Source organism: Nematolebias whitei, chromosome 3, assembly GCF_014905685.2.
Source record: "Nematolebias whitei isolate Nwh7 chromosome 3, NemWhi1, whole genome shotgun sequence".
Classification (NCBI taxonomy): Eukaryota; Metazoa; Chordata; class Actinopteri; order Cyprinodontiformes; family Rivulidae; genus Nematolebias; species Nematolebias whitei.
This window is the reverse complement of record NC_056500.1, coordinates 36,903,415-36,927,537: the sequence shown is the minus strand read 5'-3', so window position 1 is coordinate 36,927,537 and position 24,123 is coordinate 36,903,415. Positions and strand designations below refer to the sequence as shown.

General features: G+C 37.7%; 1 protein-coding gene across 1 annotated transcript in view; it reads left to right on the top strand.

Annotated features, from left to right (window-relative positions):
- ctnna2 (catenin (cadherin-associated protein), alpha 2) overlaps positions 1-24,123 on the top strand; it is a 488,266-nt gene that overhangs the window by 417,954 nt on the left and 46,189 nt on the right. Inside the window, exons 10-12 of the mRNA XM_037698244.1 lie at positions 6,252-6,344; positions 8,337-8,493; positions 9,065-9,265. Coding sequence (XP_037554172.1) covers positions 6,252-6,344; positions 8,337-8,493; positions 9,065-9,265 — 451 coding nt within the window. The remainder of the gene's footprint in view (positions 1-6,251; positions 6,345-8,336; positions 8,494-9,064; positions 9,266-24,123) is intronic.

Genomic DNA, 24,123 nt, shown 5'->3' with positions numbered 1-24,123 from the left:
GTAAATGAGTCCTCGTGACTCATTGTGACTAACCTGTATAAATAAAGGTTGAATGAATATAAGGATCTAACATATACTGTAAGATATACGCTAAACGATATGCTAAAAGAGCTAAGAAATACGCTAAACACTACTAATGTAAAATAATATGGCATATTAAACAGCAGCCCGACCCATGCCGAACTGCAGCAGAAAAAATCTGGTGTCACTGTAAATCAACTTCATGTAAACAGGGCCTTTAGTTTAAACTGCAACATAGAGGCTCTGCCTCAATGTTATTTACTGTTTCCATCGTGGGTTCTTCCTGACAACACATTAAATGTGGCCCGGTCTGACTTAATAATAAAAAACCATCACTATCTGAGCTGCTTCCAGTTACTCTGCTCCATTTCAGTGATTTAAATAGCTTACATGAGAATGCCCATCTTTCCAACTGCCATGGAAACCTTCATCAAATTAGAATTGAAGTGATTATCCAAGGCAGAGTTAAAGGACAGAATCGATAGTTCTTTGTTCTAGGCTAAGATGAAGAATGGCCATTCAGCAGGGATCTGTCTCCCACACATGCACAGACACAAACACCCACACTCATCCATTTGCCTCTGAATTTCTTACTCTGCTCCAACATCTTTAACCATATCAACATTAGGCTCACATTTCATAGTCTCACACCTTCTGTCTATTTATTTTTGTTTCTTTAGTATTCCTCATCACTGCTTTGAAAAAAATAAACAGATAATCACCCAAAGGAGACGATTTTCCTTAAATAATTGCAATTAGTAGTTGTGGCTGGATTTTGCATTGCCAGCCCTGGCCTTGCTCTCTGTGTTGGGTAACAGGGAGTGGGAGTGGGCCTGTTGGGCATGTTTCCAGCTTTCACAGAGCCCTTTGCCTCGTTGTCTCACATGAGACTCTGCAGCAGTCAGAGGGCTGAGCACAGCTAGCGATAGGTCACAAAACAGACGTGATTTCACTTATCTAGTAATGCATTTTAAAGATGTAGCGCTTATGTCCTTCTTGGATGGATGAAACTTCACAGAATTATAACAAATAATTCATGAACACCTTTCCAATTAAAAATAAATGTTAGTAATTCCAGGCTCAGTACATAAAAATTACACAAAGTTGCACAAGAATACAAAATATTGCATCACAAATCATCTCACATGGATTACTCTGGAGAATAGACCCGAGGAGATCACAAATGCAGTTACAATGTTTTTGTTCTCTAGCAAAGACCAGGTAAATATTCTACCAGATGCAGTTCACTGAAGTAAAAAAAACAAAACAATACTTACGGTTTCAGTTGTTCACATTTGCATTTTACTTTGCAAAGACAAAAATAAACTTCCAACAAGGTCACAAGTTTATAGACTTGCACAAAAACGGCTGTTTCGCCCACACAAAGGTAAAACTGGAAGTGAAAGCATGGATATATGTAAATAAGCTTTGCATGGTTCTCAAACATCTGCAGACGGCCACTCAGGTTTATATGATGCTAACTCCATTCACATTCTGCCTTCCACTCCCTCACACATGCCACTTTAAACTCATACACACCATGCTTCGCACAAAGGCCTGTAATCCATCAATGTGCTCATTGCTGTCGTGAGTAAAGAGATAAAGCTCTAAGCAAGAGTCCTCTAAAACAAATTTGATTTATCTCGGCTCCTCTCAAACAGTGACATGTGAGCAGTGGAAGTGCTAACACACACTGGCACCTTTTGACGCCACCAGGCATATGTCTGTAGCCTGGGCTCGTCCTGGAATCTGATTTGTTTGGGACTGGGATTGAATTATGCAGAGGTTAAAGTTATGAAAATGAGCTGTGAGTGACGTTGATATTGTGGAGAAATGGGGTGAGTTTATGAGGGACAGCAGCAGAATGTGTGTGTGTGGACTGGACGGTGTGGTGCTTCTGGTATAGAAGATTTTTCACCTACAATCTTCTCAGGATCAGGGAACGCTCTTATTTTGACAGGGTGCGTTCTGGCAACTGTTTGCTTGGATCCAGTAACTCTCAGTCTTACTAATAATGAAGTTATGAACAAATATGACTGCCTTGAACGAATAAAACTTATATATTAGATATGTAAACTGAAAATAATTACGTAAACACTCATTTTAAACACAAGAGACGACACAGCACAACTTCTTAATATCACATATGATCATCTGCCCCTTCAAGTAAAGCATTTCCTCCTCTACCCTTAAAAAAATCTCCACCCCTAAAAGAGTGGTGGGGGTGAGTGCCTGGAGGTTTCACATGTAGAGCCGGACAGTGAATTCAGCAGAGAAGAGTCAACTCGGAACCATCAAGTAAGGGAGAGGGGGATGTGAATGTTTGCAGGTAAACGTACATGTTCAACAACCCATTAAAATACACCAAAATGTAGGAAATTGCATGTATTCACATTTTTTTTTTGGGGGGAAGAACCTCTAACCCCAACCCCACGCCAGCCCACCCGCTACCTGAGATGCAGCAACAATTGGTTTACAAATTAAGCCCTGCCAGAATGCGTACAACAGACTAGGGGTTACACTACTTCATATTTTTTAAAGTCGACTTCAACATGATAACAGCTGAGTCAACATCGACTAGTCACTTGATGTCATTGGAACTCAAGATGCTATATCATATTCACAAAGAAACGTAATGTATTGTTTACCAAAAAAAATAGAACAACACATCAGGAGCGTATATATTCTTGCTGTATCTCGGTACAATGATAATATTTGGATTTATTCGCCTACCATTTATCATACTGCAAATAAGTCACGGGAAAACCAAAACTGTTATTCCACCACCGCCCACCCCACTGTTTTTAGTTTAATTTTATTTAATCCATCCATTAAATAAAGTTCACTCACTGTCCATAGTCTCCTCAGTTACAGTTTTTAGTTTTTGATCCTGTTTTATGTGTAAGAAAACACTAAATATCTTCGATGAGTTTTGCCAAACGGGGAAATCTGTCCTGATTGCTGGCCCACCACTGCAGTGGGTTTGCCGTGGTGGGAATCTGTGGTAACGAAAAAAATCACGGACTTCTTCAGCAGCAGTGGAGCAGTGTGCTGTTCTCCTGTCACTCTGGAAATGTGGCCCAAAAAGTTGCACAAAATCCTCCTTGAGTCTGGATTTTTTCCTGATCACCGACTCACTCTGATTATTGAGCATATCTTCCTCCTTTGCTGATCATGTGATACATGAAACAATCACATGACAGCGTCCAGTTAACATGAAATTTAAAAACTTGTGAAATGTCCTAGAATCGACTAGTCGACTAGTTGATTCGACCCCCTACAACAGACTCCACATTTTCTCAAGTGTGATTAACCACTTTAGAGTTAACTGCTGTATTTATGTCACGTACTTAAAATGAGCTCATTAAAATATTTGAAAATTGCTGTGATTAGCTGCTACATGTGTTTTTCTGAGAGACGAGATGCTATGGATGTTAAATGTACCTCAACATAAAACAATCAAACTGAGATTTTTTTTTTAATAATATGTAAAAAAAGAACACCTTAATTACCGGTATGTTATAAAGTATCTTATCAGCACCACTGAAGTCCACAATGACTTCAGCGTGCTAATCATTCCTCAGGACTCTGATAGAAATGTTATCCTAATAGGTTCAGTTTCCACCTCTGGCATTCCTTGAACCCACTCATTTTGGATCTGAATATATCTAATTATCTTTTTTCTCCAGCTGAAGGTTATCATAACCTGTGAAAATATTCTCATCACAAACACACCTGACACAAACAGCTATTATAACTCTGAATTTGTTTAAAAAAAAACTTATTTATTAAATATTCCACTCAAAAATTATTGGAATGCCATGCAGGCGAGGCAAAATGTTTTATTTTGGACTCTAAATTAAACTTTTACGCCCTGCCTCTGCTGAAGTATTGTAATAAATGAGAACATTATTACAACTCCAATCATAAATATTAAATATTGTTTTAGAAATATTTAAACTGTTGTCAATTTAGTTTATTTTGGTTTTGAATCATCAGCATAGAGTCAACAGCAGCTAGCTGTAGCACTTTGTGTGCAAAGATGATAATCCTTCTGGAATGACCAGGTAATGCAAAAAGAATGTCAGTTTAGGAATAATCAAACGCTGCCCACACCAGTGAGTGGTGTCTGTTTAAGACAGCAATAATACACTAATATACTTTAGTCTCGGCCTTTCTTGAACCAGCTGTTAGCTTGTCACATCAGTCACAAACTGAAGCCTTTCAAAGAGCTTGCAACAGGTAAAATAACTGTTCCTAATGTTTCTTCAATGGATGAAATAACATATTCTAACAAGCATTCATGCCTAATGTCAAAAAGGCAGTAATATCAATTTTTAAGTCACAAAAAGGTTCTGCTTTTATTCCCCACCTCCCACATAAGAGCATACCTTCTGTCTCGTGGCACAAGCAGCATTCTGAGGAACATAATGCTCTTGTGCATATAAACACAGGAAAGTGCCAGGCGAAGAAAACTTTCAGCCATGTTTGATGCAACCTTTGCTTGGAGCAGAAACTCCTGGCCATGGAACACTGCTCAGGTGCTGCCTCTATGTAATGCTGATTACAGTTGTGACCTTAACAACTGCTGACCTACCTTTTATGCCCAAAATCCTTGAATTACTTGTCGGCACACAACTGTTCGTTCTGTAAAGACAGCACCTTGGAGCCAGAACAGTGAGACTTTCAAGCAGGTTGCTTTACTGCTGCATCTGACGCTGACATTTTTAACTCCGAATACAAAAAGCAACACTGTGCTGTGCTCTTTTGTAGCTCTTCAAGGTTTATTTTATTGTGTTATTGCTCACAAATGTTTCAAACATCATTGCAACTATAAAGACCCCCTGCATGTCATTACTTATTGTACAAACAGAACTACCTCATTTTGTAAAATAATGCCTTTATTAACTGCTTGTGTTGAACTCAGAAATTAGAGACATTAGTTATTTTTTAGGTATCATTCTGGACAACAAACTTGGCTGGAAGCCTCATGTTGAATATATTAGAAATAAAATTGCAAAAACTATTTGGAATATTGTTTAAAATAATAAAATAAAATAAATGTAAAAGGTGTGCATATTATATACTCTTCCTTGGTTATGCCCTATTTGTAATATTGCTCAGAAATATGGGGAAATGCAAATAAAACAACTACTGACATATTAATAAAGTTACCAAAAAAAAGCAATTAGGCCTATTAATAAAGTGGGATATTGTGAACCAACTGGTAAACTTTTTATTCAAAGTAATACTTTAAAATGTAATTACATTATTTATATAAAAATACTGGAAATGATGTATAAAGCACTGAATAAAAGTCTTCCTTCTGGAATTCAGAAATTATTTAAGTTAAGAGAGAGTAAATATAATTTACGAGGTTTGTTAATATTTGAACAAGCTAAAGAGAAAAGTAAAGTAAAATCATGATGTATTTCAGTTATCGGCGTGAAACTGTGGAATAAACTGGATGATGATCTCAAATTATGTGCTTTTTTTGATAAGCTTTAAAAGAGCCTTAAAATGTAACATTATATAAGCTTATACTGTTATGTAGATGTATATGTGCATTGTGTAACCATGTATGTATGTAATGTGAGTATGTGTATGCATTATATACATGCCTATTTAAATAAACTGTAAATGCCTCTATGTGTACTTGTATGTATGTGGACAGTAGATATCTGTCATTATGTAGACTGCTGAGTCTATGAACAGGGTAGGCAATTATAAGCCTTGGCTTCACCCTGTTCCTTTTTTGGTAAATGGTAGATTTACCATTTTATATTGTTTTCCTTTTCTGTAATGTTTTTAATTTATCAAAATAAAGTTGAGTTGAGTTTTCTCCAATGTACAGACTGGTTTCACTGAAAATGTGTGTTTGAACTAAAGCTTCTTTAGGAGAAAGAACCTCTTTGAAGGAAGGAAGGAGGGAGGGAGGGAGGGAGGGAGGGAGGCAAGGAAGGAAGGAAGGAAGGAAGGAAGCAAGGAAGCAAGGAAGGAAGGAAGGAAGAAAGGGCTGTTATTTTCAGCTGTAGTTTAGAATCATATCAAAACTAAATTGGCCCTTTTATGACAGAAAAAAAACCTCGTTACTAAGGACTGAAAAAAATTAAAAATCTAAACCTTTTAGTACAAAATGTGCCTCCAGGGACAAGTAAACATTTTAAGTGTCCAGATCCTTGTTATAAGCATTTTTAATGAATTAATTTATTTTTGCTTGCGTTCTTCAGGTGGCTAACCTGGCTTGCTCCATTTCCAACAACGAAGAGGGTGTGAAGTTGGTACGAATGGCAGCCACCCAGATTGACAGCCTCTGCCCACAGGTGAGCGCTCAAAAACAATACTGATTAATCATCTTCTGTTTGTCTCAAATGAATTGAACCTCAAAGCTTTGAACTTGTCTTTTAGAAATTTGAATGTCCTCAAATGGCTGGTAGATACATGTTATTTTACAGACTCTGAGGAAAAGCTATAAATAATGTGTAGGAGGGAAGCAGACAAAGGAGGATGGCAAAACTGATCATTAGGTTCCAAGGTTAACACTAGACTTCATTCACATGGGACACCACGCAGGAACAGAAAAGAGAAATGAGCTTAAAATGAAACCTCTAACGGGAGCGTTCTGCAATATAAACTCAGTGAAACCCACTACGATAGAAAAGATGGGGAGGAATGCTCTCCTGATGCCCCTCAGCCACGCTCAGCAGAGACAGATTAAAAAACATAATAGGCACAGACTTCGTGGCTGGGGAAAGAGGAACAAACAGGAAAGGGAACAAAGCGATTTTTGTCCCATCTGCTCTGAGTCAGTTTAAACCAGGCCCCTTATTTTTGGATACACAAAACACAACGCGTACTAATTCATCTACTGTGTCTCGGGTGATTTTAGCTGTTATCGTTTTAGTAATACTAAGCCATTATTTATGTGGTTTTGGGATCACTAGTTAAGCCTTTTGCTATGTCTCATACCACCAGGCAAGAGCATAGAACAAACAAACAGAATTAGTCTTACGTGGCTCCTGATGAGCTCAGCCACTGTGTTATTGATGCCCCTCTCGTCCCCCCATAGCTTCAGTGAGTTGCTCCTGATTTCACATTGCCAACTGTGAACAGAGCTTGTTGTATCATTTATGCTAACAAATAGAAGCAGACACGAGCTAAACCAGATTACTCTGCTAACCTGCTCTCAATCAGACGGGGCTACTTGTGTTTATTTGCCGTGCACAAGTGTCGCCACGGGCTCTTTTTAGATGACTTGTCTTCCTGCGGCTCGACAGCCAATCAAATCATAAATACCTGGTAACTATAGCGCTTATTGACAGAAAGATCCATGGAAAGAACAAGTTCAACACTCAGATGATTGTGTTCATAAAGGCAAGATGAAATTGGCAGCGTTTATTTATTTATTTATTTATTTTTTATATCAAATCATGTTTTCTTTTTTTATTCCAACGTACATTTGTCAAACTTGATTCTGTTCAGAAACGAGGTTCTGAGCAGTATTGTTACTATGAATAGTTGCAGAGCTGACAAAGGAATATTTTCTAATTTTCCAAGGCTGACTTTCATGCTGTCACTGTTTTCTCTGTCCATGCAGACTAATATAAGACAATGTCAGTCTTCCAAATAAATTTTGTTGAATTATGAATCATAAAGGGACTCACAAAATCTAACAATTTGAGCTTGAATGCACAATTTTAACGAGCCACAATTATGCAAAACATGTTTCTCAGTTTATCCACTTCTTTATTATTATTACTATTAGTATTATCGTTGTTGTTATTCTTATTCTTATTCAAATTACTTACCTATTATTGTAGTTGATCATACTTTACAGCTGCTACTGGCAGGACTGTGAACGCTGTGCATAGAGATGTATTTATATCTTGTATGAGCAGGAAGGAAATATATTCTTTAATGCCTTAAACCATAATGAAGCTCTAATTGTTGCAATGGAGTTAAAGCTCTTTAGCGTACAGGCTGACGCTTTAAGGAAAATAACGGAATATAAAACATGTACCGTATAGAAGTTACCTGTTTTTAAAATGTGCTTGGAGCTGAGAGCCACACATGCAGTAATACATGAATATTTAATTATGTTATTTTTATCTTCTTTTGTTACCGTAGAGAAAACATACACATATTGAGACTGCCGCTTTGAAACATGTAACTCCACGAGCACTCACAGGATTGTATAAATGTGTTTGATGCTTGTTGCTGCAGTAATAGTAGTAATGTTTTCTCTTTAAATAAAATTAGTCACTTGTGTTCAGGTGTTATAAAAGTGGACATTGTTAACTCATCTTCTGGGTCAGGTTATCAACGCAGCGCTCACTCTTGCCGCCCGGCCCCAAAGCAAGGTGGCCCAGGACAACATGGACGTTTTTAAGGACCAGTGGGAAAAGCAAGTTCGCATTCTGACCGAAGCCGTGGACGACATCACATCTGTGGACGACTTCCTCTCAGTTTCAGGTAAAATTCATCTTAGACTTCATGAGGAAATTTCAACAAGATTAACAAATCTTCTCTCACTTTATACCCTTTTTATCATGTATTAAAACAACCATATGTATAGAAACTACTCCATTGTATAATTTAGTGAATAAATCATTCTGTGAACAAATGATTTTGTTTTGTGTAGGGTTTTGTATTTTCAGGCCAAGTCAGAACATCTGTCGCATATTTATTTGTCTGTTTCTGAGATATTGAGCATTTTCAAAGGGAGGGGTGTGCATTTGGCCTTTTCTGTTTTAAAAAGTATAACAATTTGGAAATAAGACTCCTTAATCTTGCCACAGATACACTTTTTAAGCATTTTATTTTTTCAATTTGTAGACTTTACCTTCAAAAAAACAGTTGGCGTTTGGCAAAAACAACTATAAACTGAGCAGCACTCACATTTAAATGAAAACCTGTACCCAATCTTGTAATCGTAATTATTTTTCCAGTTTCACAGAAAGCTTAATACTTCTAAGAAATAAAAAAAAGAAAGCCTTCAGTCCAATCTTTAAATGCACCTTCATTTTATTCTCTCTCTGCCCAGAGAACCACATCCTTGAGGACGTCAACAAATGTGTAATTGCTTTGCAAGAGGGAGATGTGGACACTCTTGACCGAACAGCTGGAGCCATCCGGGGTCGGGCTGCCCGTGTGGTCCACATCATTAACGCTGAGATGGAGAACTATGAACCTGGAGTCTACACTGAGCGTGTGCTGGAGTCCATCAAGCTCCTGTCCGAAACCGGTCAGTGCACAGCACGATTGTAGCTCAAAGAGCCCAAGCTGAAAACATTACTTTTACTTAGCATTTTATTTTATAAAACATATTTAAATCAGTCAAATCTCTTTCTCTTGGCTTGTGATTGTATCAAATAGTTTGCTTGGAGCTTTGGGGCAACTGAACACCTTTTAACGGTTTCTTTAGCTTTGTATTCTGGTCGTGACTTACTGAGCGTGCTTGAATGATCAGTTTTCTACAGTTTGGATTAGCGCCTTAGCTCCAACAGAAATGCTGGACACTTGTGCACTCTGTAACCATTCTTGGCTCTTCGTCTTTGGTTGGTGCAGTGTCAAGGCTTATTGGAGAGTCTTGTTTCTTTTCTTGACAAAGGAGAAAATGAACACATTTCTCTGCATCTTGTTTACAGTGAATGTTCCATCAAAACAGTATGTTTTAACGTGTAATATCTACGGCTGAAGAAAGCAGCATAACTCTTAACAGCGGTAGAATTTGAATTGTCCGGGCATTAAATATGGTTTTTATAAGATATAAACAAAGTTCTTCAGTTAATATAAATTAGAGAACCAAGAAGTATATCTAGACCAGGGGTCTGCACCCTGTAGCTCTGGGGCCACATGTGGCTCTTTGTTCCCTCTGCAGCGGCTCTTTCAGGCTTTGACCAAAACTAAAATAAAACTGAATTTTATTTAATTTATTGTCAACAATGAAAATGGTTAGTTTTAGCAGATTTCCTGTCATTTTTAAATATGTGAAGAATAGTACAAATACAAGGCATAAAACACGTGGACTACATCATGCTAGAAGTTCGTTAACCACTTTAAGTCCACTTCCTGTCTCACAACGTGATCTTTCTCTCAAAACCACCAGAATGTTTTGTAATATCTTTAAGAAAAGTTGCTGAGAAGGAATACAGTGAGTAACTTTGATAACACTAAGAATAAAACACAAAAAACAAAGTCAAAGTAAACTGAAGTATGTATTTGTTCTTTAAAAATGTAACTGGATATCCAACAAACTGGCCTAATTCTTTTGTCTTTAACTTTATGCTTTAAGTAGGATACTTAATTGTTCAACAATTAAGAGAACTCACATTGGCCTGTAGAGTTAAGTGTTTTAATTTTTATAAAATTGTTAAACATTGTATATATTTTTTTCTTATTTTACATGAATCTGTTATTTTGTATTAAAATGTAAAAACATCAATAAATGTTAATAGTTAGACTCTTTTGTTTTAAAATATCACCCCCACTGGTCGGATAAGCCGCCTCAAACAACCTTGTAGTGGTCCATGGTCCACCAGTTGACACCACTTGACAGTACACAGTTGTAGCGAGTCTTGTGGTTCCAGACATCATAATTATGGAATAGTTTTTTTTTTTTTTTTAATGAATAAACTTTATACCATAATTAGTAAGCAAAGTGGCAAAAATGTCTCTTTTTATCACAAAGGTTGCAGACCCCTGATCTAGACATTAGTAAACAAAGAGCAGTTTGTGTTTAAACTCTTAAAAAAGATCATTCGTATCCTCATATGATTAGACATTATTGCCCTTTTTCACAAGTAAAAATGTGTCTAAACATGTCTAAGAACATGTGTAAAAACAAGTAAAGATGGAGTAGATGGACTTGTGCAAACACGTGAGTAAGAGTACTTATACTTGCTCACACTGATGCTTTTATTTCACAGAGACAAATTCAAACACCAAATTCATTTTTTTGGGCTATTGCATAGTCTAGTTTTGAACATTGTTTGTCTAAACTATGCAACAAGTGTTTTATTTGTCACGTAGCTGCTGTGTAACAATACACCTCCAGTTTTATTCAGCTAAATGTTTGTTTTTTTGGGGCCTTTTTTTTTCCAGATCTATAAAAACTCTGCCTTTAAAAGTGCTTTGGTACCTTTCTGTAGTCCTCTTTAATTTTGTGGGCATCATTTCAGTTTTCAGAGTTCTTGGTCTCCTCTGGTGAAACAATAACAACAAAAAGCAAGTATTGCAGTTCAGTTTGAGCACTTATTTGCACACTTAAGGTTTCTCTTAGGCTTTCAAAAAACTCTTCCTTCAGGATTTCTCTGCTCTCTTTTTGGAATGAAAGAAAACTCCTTGCAACATGATGTATGGATCAGGGCAGGAGACTACCGTGAAGAAATCATCATTATTATTAATATTATGTTTCATCTCTTGTGTTGTCACATCTGTTTTGATGAAAGTAATCCAACACTACAGAGTTTGCTCAGGAGTTGAGATGCAAAATAATCAGTATTTATTTCATTCCTGTGTTCTGAGTAGCATCTTCATTAGTACTTTATAAAGTCAGTCTCTTTTTTTTTTTTTTTGTTCAAAGAAAGAAAGAAAAAACGGATCTGTTTAAATTTCAGTTAGAAACAACTTTTGCTCTTTGGAAAAGCTCTGCTAATTGCTTAAAAGTCTAGTTGAGCATGCCCTTTAAAGACGCTCCTTCACAAAGAACTGATAAAACAAAAGCACACATGAAAGGATGTAAGATTTACCAATTACCTGTCTACAGGAAGAAAAAAAAATCTGACCGCAATTTCTGTCAAATGCTGGAAAAACCACATTTCCTGACATGTCATTTTGGTGTGACCAGCCACCCTGCCTCCCTCCTTGTTCTACTTTTTTGTTTTGCCCATCCTTCCTGCTCCAGTTTCTGCCTCTCCCATTAGAGCTCATTTAGCGAGGCAGCATATCTGTTGTTTTGTTCGTTACTTTCATCTGCCAGGATAATTGAGAGACACAATCAGCTCCCCTCCCTATTAGCTGATAAGTTGCAAACAGCATTAGGTGAGTCACATGTGTTCACAAAGCCATCTGTCTGAGCCCCTCTTCTGGCACTCAGCTCCACCATAGTGCTCTACTTCCACAGTATCCGGCACTTTCTGCTCTCTTATTGCATAATTCAGTTTAACTGATTAGGCTAATTAATTGATGATGTATTGTAGCAATATTCCATGACCACTTAAGGTCAATTTTATACACCGTAACCTTGTCAAATGCTTTGACTTTTTAATTGTTCTGCTGTTCTATTAATTCGGCACGAAGCATTTATCTTGTTTTAGGAGTCGGCGTGACACAGAAGCATTATGTCAGCAGTAGTGAGAACAACAAATAGAGAACTGTTGATGTTGCAGCATTACATTGATTTTTCCCTGATTGGACTTTATCATGTTTTTTTGTTGCTGTTGTAAGTGTTGTCATCGTAATGGAAATCTATTGACCTAACTTTCCAAGCTAAACAAAGTGCCTGAATGTTAATGTAAAGAGGAGAAAGTACAAGATTCACTAATTATGTTCTGCCTTTATACCAGATTGGGTTATTTGTCCAACTTGAAACAGAAAACTGTGTTCAGCCTCACACATAAATGCAGGCAGAAGGCACTTTAGCTCTTGGTTTTAGAAAATAAATGTTTAAGTCATTAATATCATTTATTTGTGATGAAAGAAGTGACAGTATCAGGCAGCTGTAGCACTTCCACTGAAGCATGGGGCAATACAATAATTATATTTTTTGCCAAATTGATCGTGTAGTATGAAAATTAGGGTGCATTCTACTGGTCTGTGCTTATGAGCCTCTTCAAGGTCGTTTCCATGCTGACGAGTCCCAAAGCTGCAGGTGGCCTGTGATTCAAATCAATTCCAACTTATGGTTTTGCTCGTAAATCGGCTGATTTTGAGTCCTCCAAGCGCAGACCAAACCTTCACATAGGCAGCCTGACGAGGGCCAAATTAGCTGTGGCCGTCTTCTTTGTATGTTGATAAACCAGGATCCAGACTATTCCCAAAACAGAAAACCTGTTATCATAAATCCAATTATATGCATTTCCAGCGTTGTAGAATGGTACAAGTAGGATGAATTAGTATAAATAAGTATTTCAAGGTAGTAATATTAGCTTAATGCACACGATATATATTGAACATAACATAAACTACACATGTTGTGTGACAGGTTATTGCACAGGTATTGAGTAACATTGAAATGAATTATGATGGTAAGGTAGTGACATACATGATATATGGTAAATATGGCATGAGATATGACATACATGATACAGCCACATAGTGCAGTAGCAATAAACATATTAGCTGTCACAGATGTGGCTTAGTACAATGTTATTGTCAATTTAGTATTAATTGTCTAGATCGTTGCTATAGATTGCTGTCTAGCTGTAAATTTGTTTAATGACAGGCATATGAGGTTCCAAATGCAGTACACTTGTTTGAGATTGGCGTTATTTTAAGATTGCAACAATTCACATTGTTTTGGCCTCACATGATTTTGGCGTTAGTTAATCTATCCAGTCAGTATTAAACTCCTTTTTCTTCAAGTTAATGTTGTTCAAAGAGCTGCCGACAACAAATAATATGGTAACTGTCGTAACATTTTCACAGAACTCTTTTTCAAAATATGAACTACTGTATATCTTCATAGTTGAAACTGTGTCAGTTTCATGTCTGATTTAAGATAACAACATAATAAGGTTACATTTACTTTTTGAGATAATCAGTGGCAAAGCCAGAAATGATTCTCCAGGTGGGCTTGAGCACCTTGAAAAGTGGGTGGGCCACAAAATTCAACACAGCTCGTAAAGTAAATTGAAACTGGAATGATTTCTACTTCTGTGTTGACCCTATTTTCTAACAACAGTGGTTCTCAAATGATTCAACCTCTGACCTACAAAATAACAGGGGCAGAGACTAGTAATTGTTTCTATAGGACTCGTGCAAGGTTTATTTAAAGTAATTGTATTTTTAAGAGCTTCAAATATTTGAAGTCATACTAAGCTTATGTATTTTGATTTAAACTAAATAGTTTATTTGTTTGTTTTGTTTTCTTTTAAATCTAAGATGTGGGAATAATTAATATCTGAAGTTACATGATAATGTGAAAAGTTGTTGCCTGTCATGATTATTGTCATTATTTCTTCAGTTCTTTTTAGATATTACTGTACCATGGAACTTACAGTCAATGTTGTTATTATTATTATTATTATTATTATTATTATTATTATTATTATTATTATTATTATTATTATTTTAATAAATGTACCACCATATTCAGTGGTTAGGGAAAGTATTCACAACTTATTTTTGTTAACTGTTCAACATTGAATTTCTTGCATCACCATTGAGAGCGCTTCTTACATGACACCAGATTTTACTGTGCTTAGAAATGTATCAATTAATGGAAAATTTCAGTATATACAGTATATTGTTTTATAGGTACTTTAAACCATTATCAGCTTTTTGGGTGGTTTAAAAAATGAGTTCTGTCCCTAATGGAAAATCAGGCATGCTTTGTTCAAACTAAATATTGAATTTCACGGCTATCTTACAATTCAGATGTAAAAAAATAAAATAACTAGACCATGAATAAAATTCCAGGTGGTTTTCTTATACATTATTGCAGACTCCCAAAATGTTAACTTATTAGCCAATAAAAATGATTTTTAAGATTCAGTGTAGTCCAGAGCTCAATACAAGCAAGTCAATCCCATCAGACCAACTGAACAACATAAACATCAAGGCTAAACCATGTACAGTGTTTCCCCTAGCTCACAAGGTCACTAGGTCACTTGCCTTGGCAGGGCGCTCAGCTCTTCAGGGATTTTTGTCAACAGGGTGGCGTGGCGGCAGAGACACATTTTGTTGCGTATTAGCTTAAGACTACATTCGTACCAGCAGTTGTCGACCGGGGTGGGAAGGATGCGTGGGAGAAAGGGAAACTGTTAAATCTGTTAAAGGTTTTAAAATCAAAAGTAATTATAAGATTATTTATTAAGAGACTTAATTGGGACAGTGGTGGCACAGAGGTTAGAGAAGGCGAGCCTGTGATCGGAAAGTCGCCGGTTCGAATCTCGTGACCGTAACATCAAAATGTGGGTGGGAAAGCTGAAGCACCCACACTTGCCTCTACCCTCATTTGCCCCACTCTGGGCCCTCAAACCAATCCCTTAACCCCCCCACCCCAATCTGTTCCCTGGGCACCCTAGATTGTGACCCTCTGCTTCACCATTTTGGGCAGCGGTAGCTCGTGGTTGGTGGTTTTATCAGGAAGGGCATCTGACATAAAACAATTTCCAAACCTTCTTTCGAATTCCCTCTCTGCCGTGACCCCTGCAAAAGGGAGCAGCTGAATAAATAAATATAATAATAAAAATAATACATAAATAAATAATATAAATAATTAAAGGTATGTAATTGGTAGCATAGAAGAAAAAATATGTTAACTATTTAATTACAAATAACAGAAAACTGTAAATAACGTTTTAACTGGACAGACCTTGTCAACTGCCAGGCCCACCCATAGATACATTCCTGGAGATAATGTTTCACTAACACTAACCACAGCTCATTTTGTCGATTTGCAACTGAGATCCAATATTTTCAATCATTGACATTAAATTCATTATTGGAGCTGATTTCTCCTGCCCATGTTGTTAGCATCTTGATGTGTACCGTCATTGGGCAAGTCATTTGCACCTGCAACACTCCCATTCACATTCTCTGTTTGCTGCAGTGGAACTGGTCTCTCCAATACCAAGAGAGGAACATATTTTGTCTGGTAGAAATGACTTTTTTTGTTTGATTTGTTGAACGTTTTTTCTTTTTTTTTTTTTTTTTTCTGCAGCACTGTTCCCAGCCAACATGAGACCATTACTGGTTTGAGACAGTTGGTCAACTTCATATCTCCAAGTTCAAGTCACAAACCTTGTAAATTTGACAGGACCTGCTGACCTTGTCGACACATTTGACATAGTTCTTCAATATTTATAGCCACAGGCATGTTTCACATGGCACAAAAAAAAAACCATCCAGTTGTGGTTGTGAAAAAATTGGAAGTGCTGAAACCCTCTATGATTTGTTTCCTTCAGACTGTACAGCAGGTGACAACATCAACATCTCATTCATTATCGAAATTTGCTTTTTCTTGCTGCTACTAGTGACACAACACAGTTGGAAAGACTTTGCTTTTTTATTAATTGTTTGTTGTTGTTATTATGCAATATGCTTGCCACACTATGCAGCAACCTGTCCAGGATGCCCCCCACCTCTTGCACAGTGATAGCAAGATAAGGGCACCAGTGACCCCTGCAAACCAAAAAGGAAGGAGCGGGTAAAGATGATGGATGGTTGCTTGCCAAACTGGAATTTAATAACTCAACAGAAATTGTGTTTATAAAAGCAGGAATTGTTCACAATCCATCCATCCATTATCTTTACCCGCTTATTCCATTTTGGGTCACGGGGGTCGCCGGTGCCCATGTCTAGCAATCACTGTGCGAGGGGCGGGGTACACCCTGGACGGGTCGCAAGTCCATCACAGGGCCACATAGAGACAAACGAGACAAACAACCATTCACTCTCTCACTCACACCTAGGGACAATTTAGAGTTACCAATCAGTCTAACATGCATGTTTTTGGACTGTGGGAGGAAACCGGAGTACCCGGAGAAAACCCAGGCATGCACGGAGAGAACATGCAAACTCCACCCAGAAAGGCCCCTGGACCGGGGTTTGAAACAAGGACTTGCTCGCTGAGAGGCAGCAGCTCTACCAGTTGCGCCACCGTGCTGCGTTCACAATACAGTTTTATCAAAATTTTAAAGTAGGGAAAAATTATTTTTCCTTAATAAAAGGAACCATAAAACACTTTGGATTTTTAAGGCTTGTAGTTTTTGCCAAAATGATTTCAATACAATATAGGATATTCAGATAAAAAAAAAATATATATATTTTTTTGTAAAAGCAATACTTTTATTGGTTGCATTCTTTAAACACAATGGTGGCCGAGATAGTGTAGGGGCAGGGCAGCCGACTCGGGACCTGAAGGTCCCGGGTTTGATCCCCAGTCATTGCACATCTCATGGTGTCTCTGAGCAGCACACCCCATCCCCAGTTGTCCCCCAGGTGCCCTCAAAGGCCGCCCACCACCCCGCCTGATGGTGGATAGGTTAAATGCATCTATCTATCTACCTACATATCTATATATATATATTTTCCTACCAAACCCAGCCGGTCGAAGCAGATGGTCGCTTGTCCTGAACCTGATTCTGCTAAAGGTTTCTTCCTCATGAGGGTGTTTTTTCTTTCCACTGTCGCCTTCATGCTTGCTCAAGATGAGAGTTCTATGATGGAGTTAAATTCAAAGCTGCTCCTCAGATAAATAGTGTTAAATTATTATTTTTATGAATGCTTTTGTTAACCTATTATTTTTATATATGAGTGTTTCTGTTCACTGCCCTGAGATGTCTTCTGTTGTGACTTGGCTCTATATAAATAAACTCTGTGTCATGTCCAATCTTTTTGTGAAAAACCACGCTAGAGCGAGTCTGCGAAAAACGAACCACAAAGTATCGAGGGACTACTGTAATACGTAAGTTAACTGTCAGCTCTGTGATCTGTAAGCCCAGTTTATTTGTTACTATCAAAGTTGAACTGTTTTCTTCTGGGACTTTAACATTCTCATCAGAGCACAGCAGTTCACGTATGAACTTTTTTATTTGGCTCGAGTTTTTTCTTCTAGCATGTAAAAAAATCACAGCTAGAGCATGTTCACATAAAAAAAAAAAAATCAGTGTCACCCAAAGTTATTTAATGCCAGAACATTGATGACAGCAGTTGAAATACCTTGGGAGGGGCTTATGCATTAAATGTTTACATTTTTAACACTTATTATAAATGTCAATGTGGGAAACCAGCAGCTGTATTAGACAAGCATTTTGTTGGCTTCATATTTCTCTTTGATGAAGGGCTGTTGTGTTTCCCCTTCCTGTTTGCCTTTTAGTTGTAGTTGGGGTTTTTAAGGGCTACCATGCACATCTGATCTGGACCATAAAGCACTTATTGATCCTTCTGAACTTTTGCCTTCCTCTCCCCTCAGTCCTCTCAGACCTGATGTCTATGGATCTGAGCACAGTCAAGGAGAAATCTATAGCTGGGGGGAAAGATGATTAAGTGTTGCTGAACAAAGAAAAAGGATATAGGACCACACACTTTTTAGAGCATACTGAGTCCAATTAACTAGACTCTACCCCAAAAAAAATCAATAGCTGTCACCGAGGATTTTACTAAGCGATCTGAGTGAAGATTTTAGTAGAATTCATTGATGTGGCTCCCTTTCTCTTCCTTTTGTCTTTGTGTTGTGCATGTGTAAAAGAAATTTGCTATGCCTGAACGCATTTGTCCGTTTGCCTACATCTTTGAGATGGCTGTTTGTGTTTTCATTTGATTTCTCTCTTGTGTTTATGCCCACGGCAACTCACGCCAATCACCACCACTCGCCTGCTTTCCTGACAGCTGCCACACCACCGCAGCGCTCACCACAGCTACAGTGCTTGCCCTTTGACCTTGTCGCAATTTGCTCATCCCTCTTTCTTATATTCAGCGTGGTCAGATTTACGGTCGGGCTGAACACAGGCAGCCAAGGCATGCGGTGCAAAGCTCAGCCATAGATTCCTGACAGACAGTCCACGCACGAGGTCTGGGATTGAAGCGTGTCCTTGAGAGAGAGAAAAAAATCAATAGCCTAATGGGAAAGTGGTTATGACTTTTCTCTCGTTCCCCCTCCCTCTCCTCCCACTCCTCCTCTCCACCGTTACACTTTTCTCCGTATAATAACACCCTGTGTTTACAATAATCTACCTCTCAAAAAGACTGACAATTTGTGGTTCCTTATTAATACGAAGTCTGCAGAACAAAGATTAAAAACTGATGTATGGTCAACATGTTGTCTGTGTGTTGTTTAGGAAAGGTGTTTCTGGTGTTGCTCCTTGTTATTACAGTGGGCCACAGAAAATAGGATTTAGGCAAGGTTTTACAGTGAGTAATACCACATATACGCTCACATGTCACGCCTGTAAATCAGTGGATCAAGTGCACTAAAAGAAAATGCAGCTGGGACTTAAGGGATAGGAGTAAAGACACTTCATACTGTGTGCCTCTAAAATAATAGCTCCAAGGACCAGACTCTCTGTTTTTATCTTTAATCAGAAATCCCCCCCCTTCATTGACCCCAGTCTCTAACAATGTAGAGAAAACTATTTTTACTTAACTGGAAGTGGGGAAGTGTATATGTGCTTTTTCAGGGTTTAAATTGGCTCGCTAACATGGGCTGTATGTGTTCGACATGATGGAAGCACTGTGCGTCACTTGTCAAATCTGCATCCATTGTTACCAAGATGGGAAAAGAGGTATTATCTAAAATGACAGGCAGATGGCAAGCTCAAAGCTTGAAAAGAGAGGCGCTAAGGTCTCCTAATCAATGCGTAAATAGAGGCAGGAGTTAGAAGAGGGCGCTGATGAGGAAATTGCCATGAGTGAAGCAAAGCAGAATGAGAAGGTTGGAGAAACATTTTAACCAAGATTACAGTGTAGGAGTGCAGACCAGTAAACGGACTAAAACTAAGAATTTTTTTTTTTTTTTTTTTTTTTCTGCACAGTCTTTCAGTGTTGTGTAAACATTCAGTTTGAGTTTGCATCAAGGATCCTTAAATCTGTTGGGGTCAGGTCAAAAATTCACATGAAAAAATGGCACTTTTTAAGATTATGAGGTGCAAAAAGCAAAGCATCAGATATTGACTTGAACAAACTTGTGGGCATCTCTTTTCACACTTGCTGCTCTGATTTATGTATATGCACGTGCACAGTATGGTAAAGGTCTAGCTGAACTTCTTTGCAATGTCCCGTTTCGGCCAAATTTCACTCCCAAATGTGTATATCAGTGTGGGAAAAGGCAAGGCACGCTCCTGCAAATGAACCTACCTCCATCTGGCTGAAGCTTTTGTAGTAAATCTGAAATTCTGTCTCGTATGTAGCTCTCTGCGTGACAGTGGAGGGGAAACTGACCTCTTGCTAAGAATTATCAGCTGATACTGTTTATTTATTTATTATTTTTGTTTCAAATCTGTAGAAAGAAATGAATCAAGATATTTTGGCTGCAGTACATATAAGGACAAGTGAACAAAGTTAATGGGAGTAAATTGTTTCCTAAAGGATTGGCTAATTTACTATTTTGTGGATTTCTGTCGCTAGCCCTGTAGATACACTTGTTCCCACAGTTTAAGTGTTCAACACTTCCTACGCTCTTTCCTCTCATTTCCTGCTGTTTGGCACATAACGGGTATGTATTTATTTATTTATTTGTCTAGCAGATTTTCCTGGCCCTCAGATGGTGGTCTCATGACATTACTCATTCACTTCTGTACAAGTCTATCCGAGATGCAAATTTATGCACGCATTTCCCGTTTGGGTGTGATATCCTGCAGATTTGCAGGCGGATGTGCTCATTGGGCCAATAGAGAGGCTGCTGCACAGTGTTTAGAAATGTAGAAGTTTGATCGCTGAATTTTGAACATTACTGAGCTACGAGAAAACAAACTCCGCCAGCCGTCTTACACTGGGCATGAGTCACGTCCTTGGTACTGTGGCTTTATAACAGCTGTGATAGTCACCAGGACGCATCACAGTTAAAACAATAAATAAAGTCTTCTCAAGGAAACAACTTAATGTGAGAAAGAACAATACAGTTTGAATGAATAGATCTATAGCTACATGAATATACTTTGGCCTTTTTTTTTTTTTCAGTGATCACAAAACTGGTTTGAAAAACACATTTTCCCTTTTAAATCGATTTCATCAAACCTAAAAATGTGACACACGAGGCTTTAGGTGTTAAATGGAGACAAGCCTGCTGCGCAGGTGATTTAGTCAAAGGTAAACACAGAGAATGGGCCTGCATAATGGCAGTGTGCTTTGGGGCAGCATTCCTCAAATTAGATGATGTAGATTTGTCAACAAATGCCTCCTGCTGCCTTCAGATGGCTGCAGGGGATTAATGAACTTCAAGAGAAGCTTTTAACAATGTACGAAGCAGCTGCGTGCAACTGCTACGAGAACCCCTTAAACATATTTACAGGTCAGAGTAGACATTGATTTACTGGTGTTTTGCTTCAAACATAACACTTTTTATGCTCATTAACACCCACGCACAAGCAAAGGTATGTTTTAATGGGTTTTGTCTGTTTGTTTGATTCTCTGGTATTTTAGTCAGGGGTATTAAGCTTGCTGATGAAAAACCACAACTTTAACTAAAGGCAGGTTTGACTCAAAAGGTACACCTTGTTATATCTAAATATTGAAAGATATTGTCAACAAAATTACTTATTAAACAAAACAAAACCAAAAACTCATATTTTTATCTTTCCTGAGATCTGTTTAGCACAGGATCTGTGATTGGCATTAAAATATCACCTCGATGAAGATGAGAAAGTTGGTGTTTATTGGAGCACCAGCCTCTAAGAGTTCTACTTGCACACAATGTGCTGCCCTAAAATAGAGTCCTACAAAATAAAACCACACTGGAGCTCACGGCTGACAGGAAGGATATCAGCAGAATGAAGTACAGTTACGTAAGATCTAGGTTCTTAAATAACCATTATTGTGAAATAAAAAGTCCATCCATTATCTTTTACCCGCTTCTTCCTTTTTGGGTCACTGGTGCCCATGTCCATCCATCACTGTGCGATAGGCAGGGGCCACCCTGGACGGGTCACAAGTCCATCACAAGAACACAGAGACAAATGAGACAAACAACCATTCACTCTCTCACTCACACCTAGGGACAATTTAGAGTTACCAATCAGCCTAACATGCATGTTTTTGGTCTGTGGGAGAAAACTGGAGTACCCGGAGAAAACCCACGCATGCACGGAGAGAACATGCAAACTCCACCCAGAAAGACCCCCGGCTGGGATTTGATTCAGCAACCTTCTCGCTGAGAGGTGGCGACTCTACCAACTGCGCCACCATGCCGCCCTAGATGTAAATATAAAAATACATTTTTATTGTTTATCACATACACCCATTAAACTAAGTTAGACCGTTTATGGAAACTAATGAAATATTCATGGAGGAAAAGAAGGAAATGAAGATCCATTATTTTATAGCATACCATGTGGTCAATTCATAATGAGCAGCACACACATGATTGCCCACAAATTGTGTGTAATTTGTTGTAACTCGTTTTTTTTTTTTCTTTCTACACTCAACTAAAGTAAAAATAAAACTTCACTTCTGGTAATACATTTTAAGTGGACGAAGAGAAATGTTGCACGTTTATAATCTCTATTCCAGAAGGAGCAACTTCATTTGTTCCCTCCGATTAATGCAACTGTCATTCAGCTCCATTTTTCGACGATTTGCTTTAACCAGTTATAGTATTGTGTTTAAATTGAGCGATCTTAATGTGAATTTAACACATCAGGAAAGGTAGGGCTGTATATCTTGTTAAACGCATCACAGGAGCACACCATCTCTGCTTTGAAGTTTTTCTGCTTTTATTGTACGTCCATAACTTCCCGCTTTGACTATGCTTAAGCCTGCCGGGTGAAAAAAATCCATTCCTACATGGTCACATTTAATTCCCTTCATCATTTTTCAACTGGAATGAGTGAAATTGCTTCTTACCAGCAACTTTGCTCATTAAGAGCTCGGAGAACATTTAAATATTTCTATTTAAAACGCCTTCCCAGCAATTCCCAAAAGCCTATTTTACGCTTCTCCAGTAAATGGATTAAACTGAATTAAAAATGAAAAGGAAAAAGGGGAGAGACTTTTTGTAGTGCCTTTTATGTTTGGTGAGATATTGTTTGTGTTTTATATCAAACAAATAGGTACACTGCAGACACACCTTTACTGCTCGTGGGGTAATTGATTTAGTTCACTCTGGATGTAAGAGAGCAGCAAAATGGGAATAATAATAATAAAATCCCACAGTTGGCTATCAGAAAGAGACTTAACAGCCAAGCTGCAGTATCTTATTTGTCTTTTCCCATATTTTTAGTTTTATTATCCATCTGTCCTTGTTAAAATTGTTTCCTCCTTCCAAAAAGATGTTGCAAATCAATCCAAGAGTCTGCTCTTTAGCAAAACATAATCTTTGTTTTTATTAATGTCTTTTTTTATTCTCCAAAGCAGCATAAAATGTTTTCATTTTAATGAAAAATGCCTTTAATCTATTTACACCCCTTAAAATGTGCTTCCCCCCACCTTGTCTTATTATTTTAATAGAAGCTCAAATGTATTTTTAAGATTGATTGGGAAAGAAAACATTTTAGCAGAATACTGGAACCATGATTTAAATTAATATTGGTGTTGCAAGTATTCCCAAATACTCAAAATAAGTGCTTTTTAACATGCAGGTAGACCTGCATGGACAAGGTAGACCACTGTTTGTGTTGTGGTATGTTTCTACAGCCCAGTTATTGTGGCACAAGAGATCACATAAAAAAGGTGGCCTGCTAAATATTGCAACAGTGACTAAATATTAAATAATGTCCTTTCACATTCAGCACAATCTGAGATGCACAAAAAGCACAAAGCTTTTTCTATCAGCTCCAGACAGTTCATAATGACAACAAAACCAACCATTTTTGTGGTCAATAGGGATTTTTGTCTTTTTTTTTTTTTTGTCCAAGGGCTTTTGTTTAGCTCAAAAGACTTTGGCGAATATTTCCTTTCATTTGAATTATGATTTGACAGTACAATAGCAACTCAGTGGCAAGCAGAGTTATCTCCCAGGTATGTCACACGTGCATATATTTACAGTTACACAACCAAATGACAGCAAATACCCAAGCAGTCTGAGACATACAAGGCTGGAATGGTATATTGTCATGTAAAGTTATTTCTTTGGATATCTTAAAAAAAAAAAAAAAAAAAAAGCATTCAAACAAGCTGAGCCAAAAGGAGATTGTAGTTCTGAAAAATGTTGAAACTAATTGAAATGGTTTCATCAAAGCAGTGTATGATTCAAACTTTTGATTTTAGTACAATAGATTTCATTTT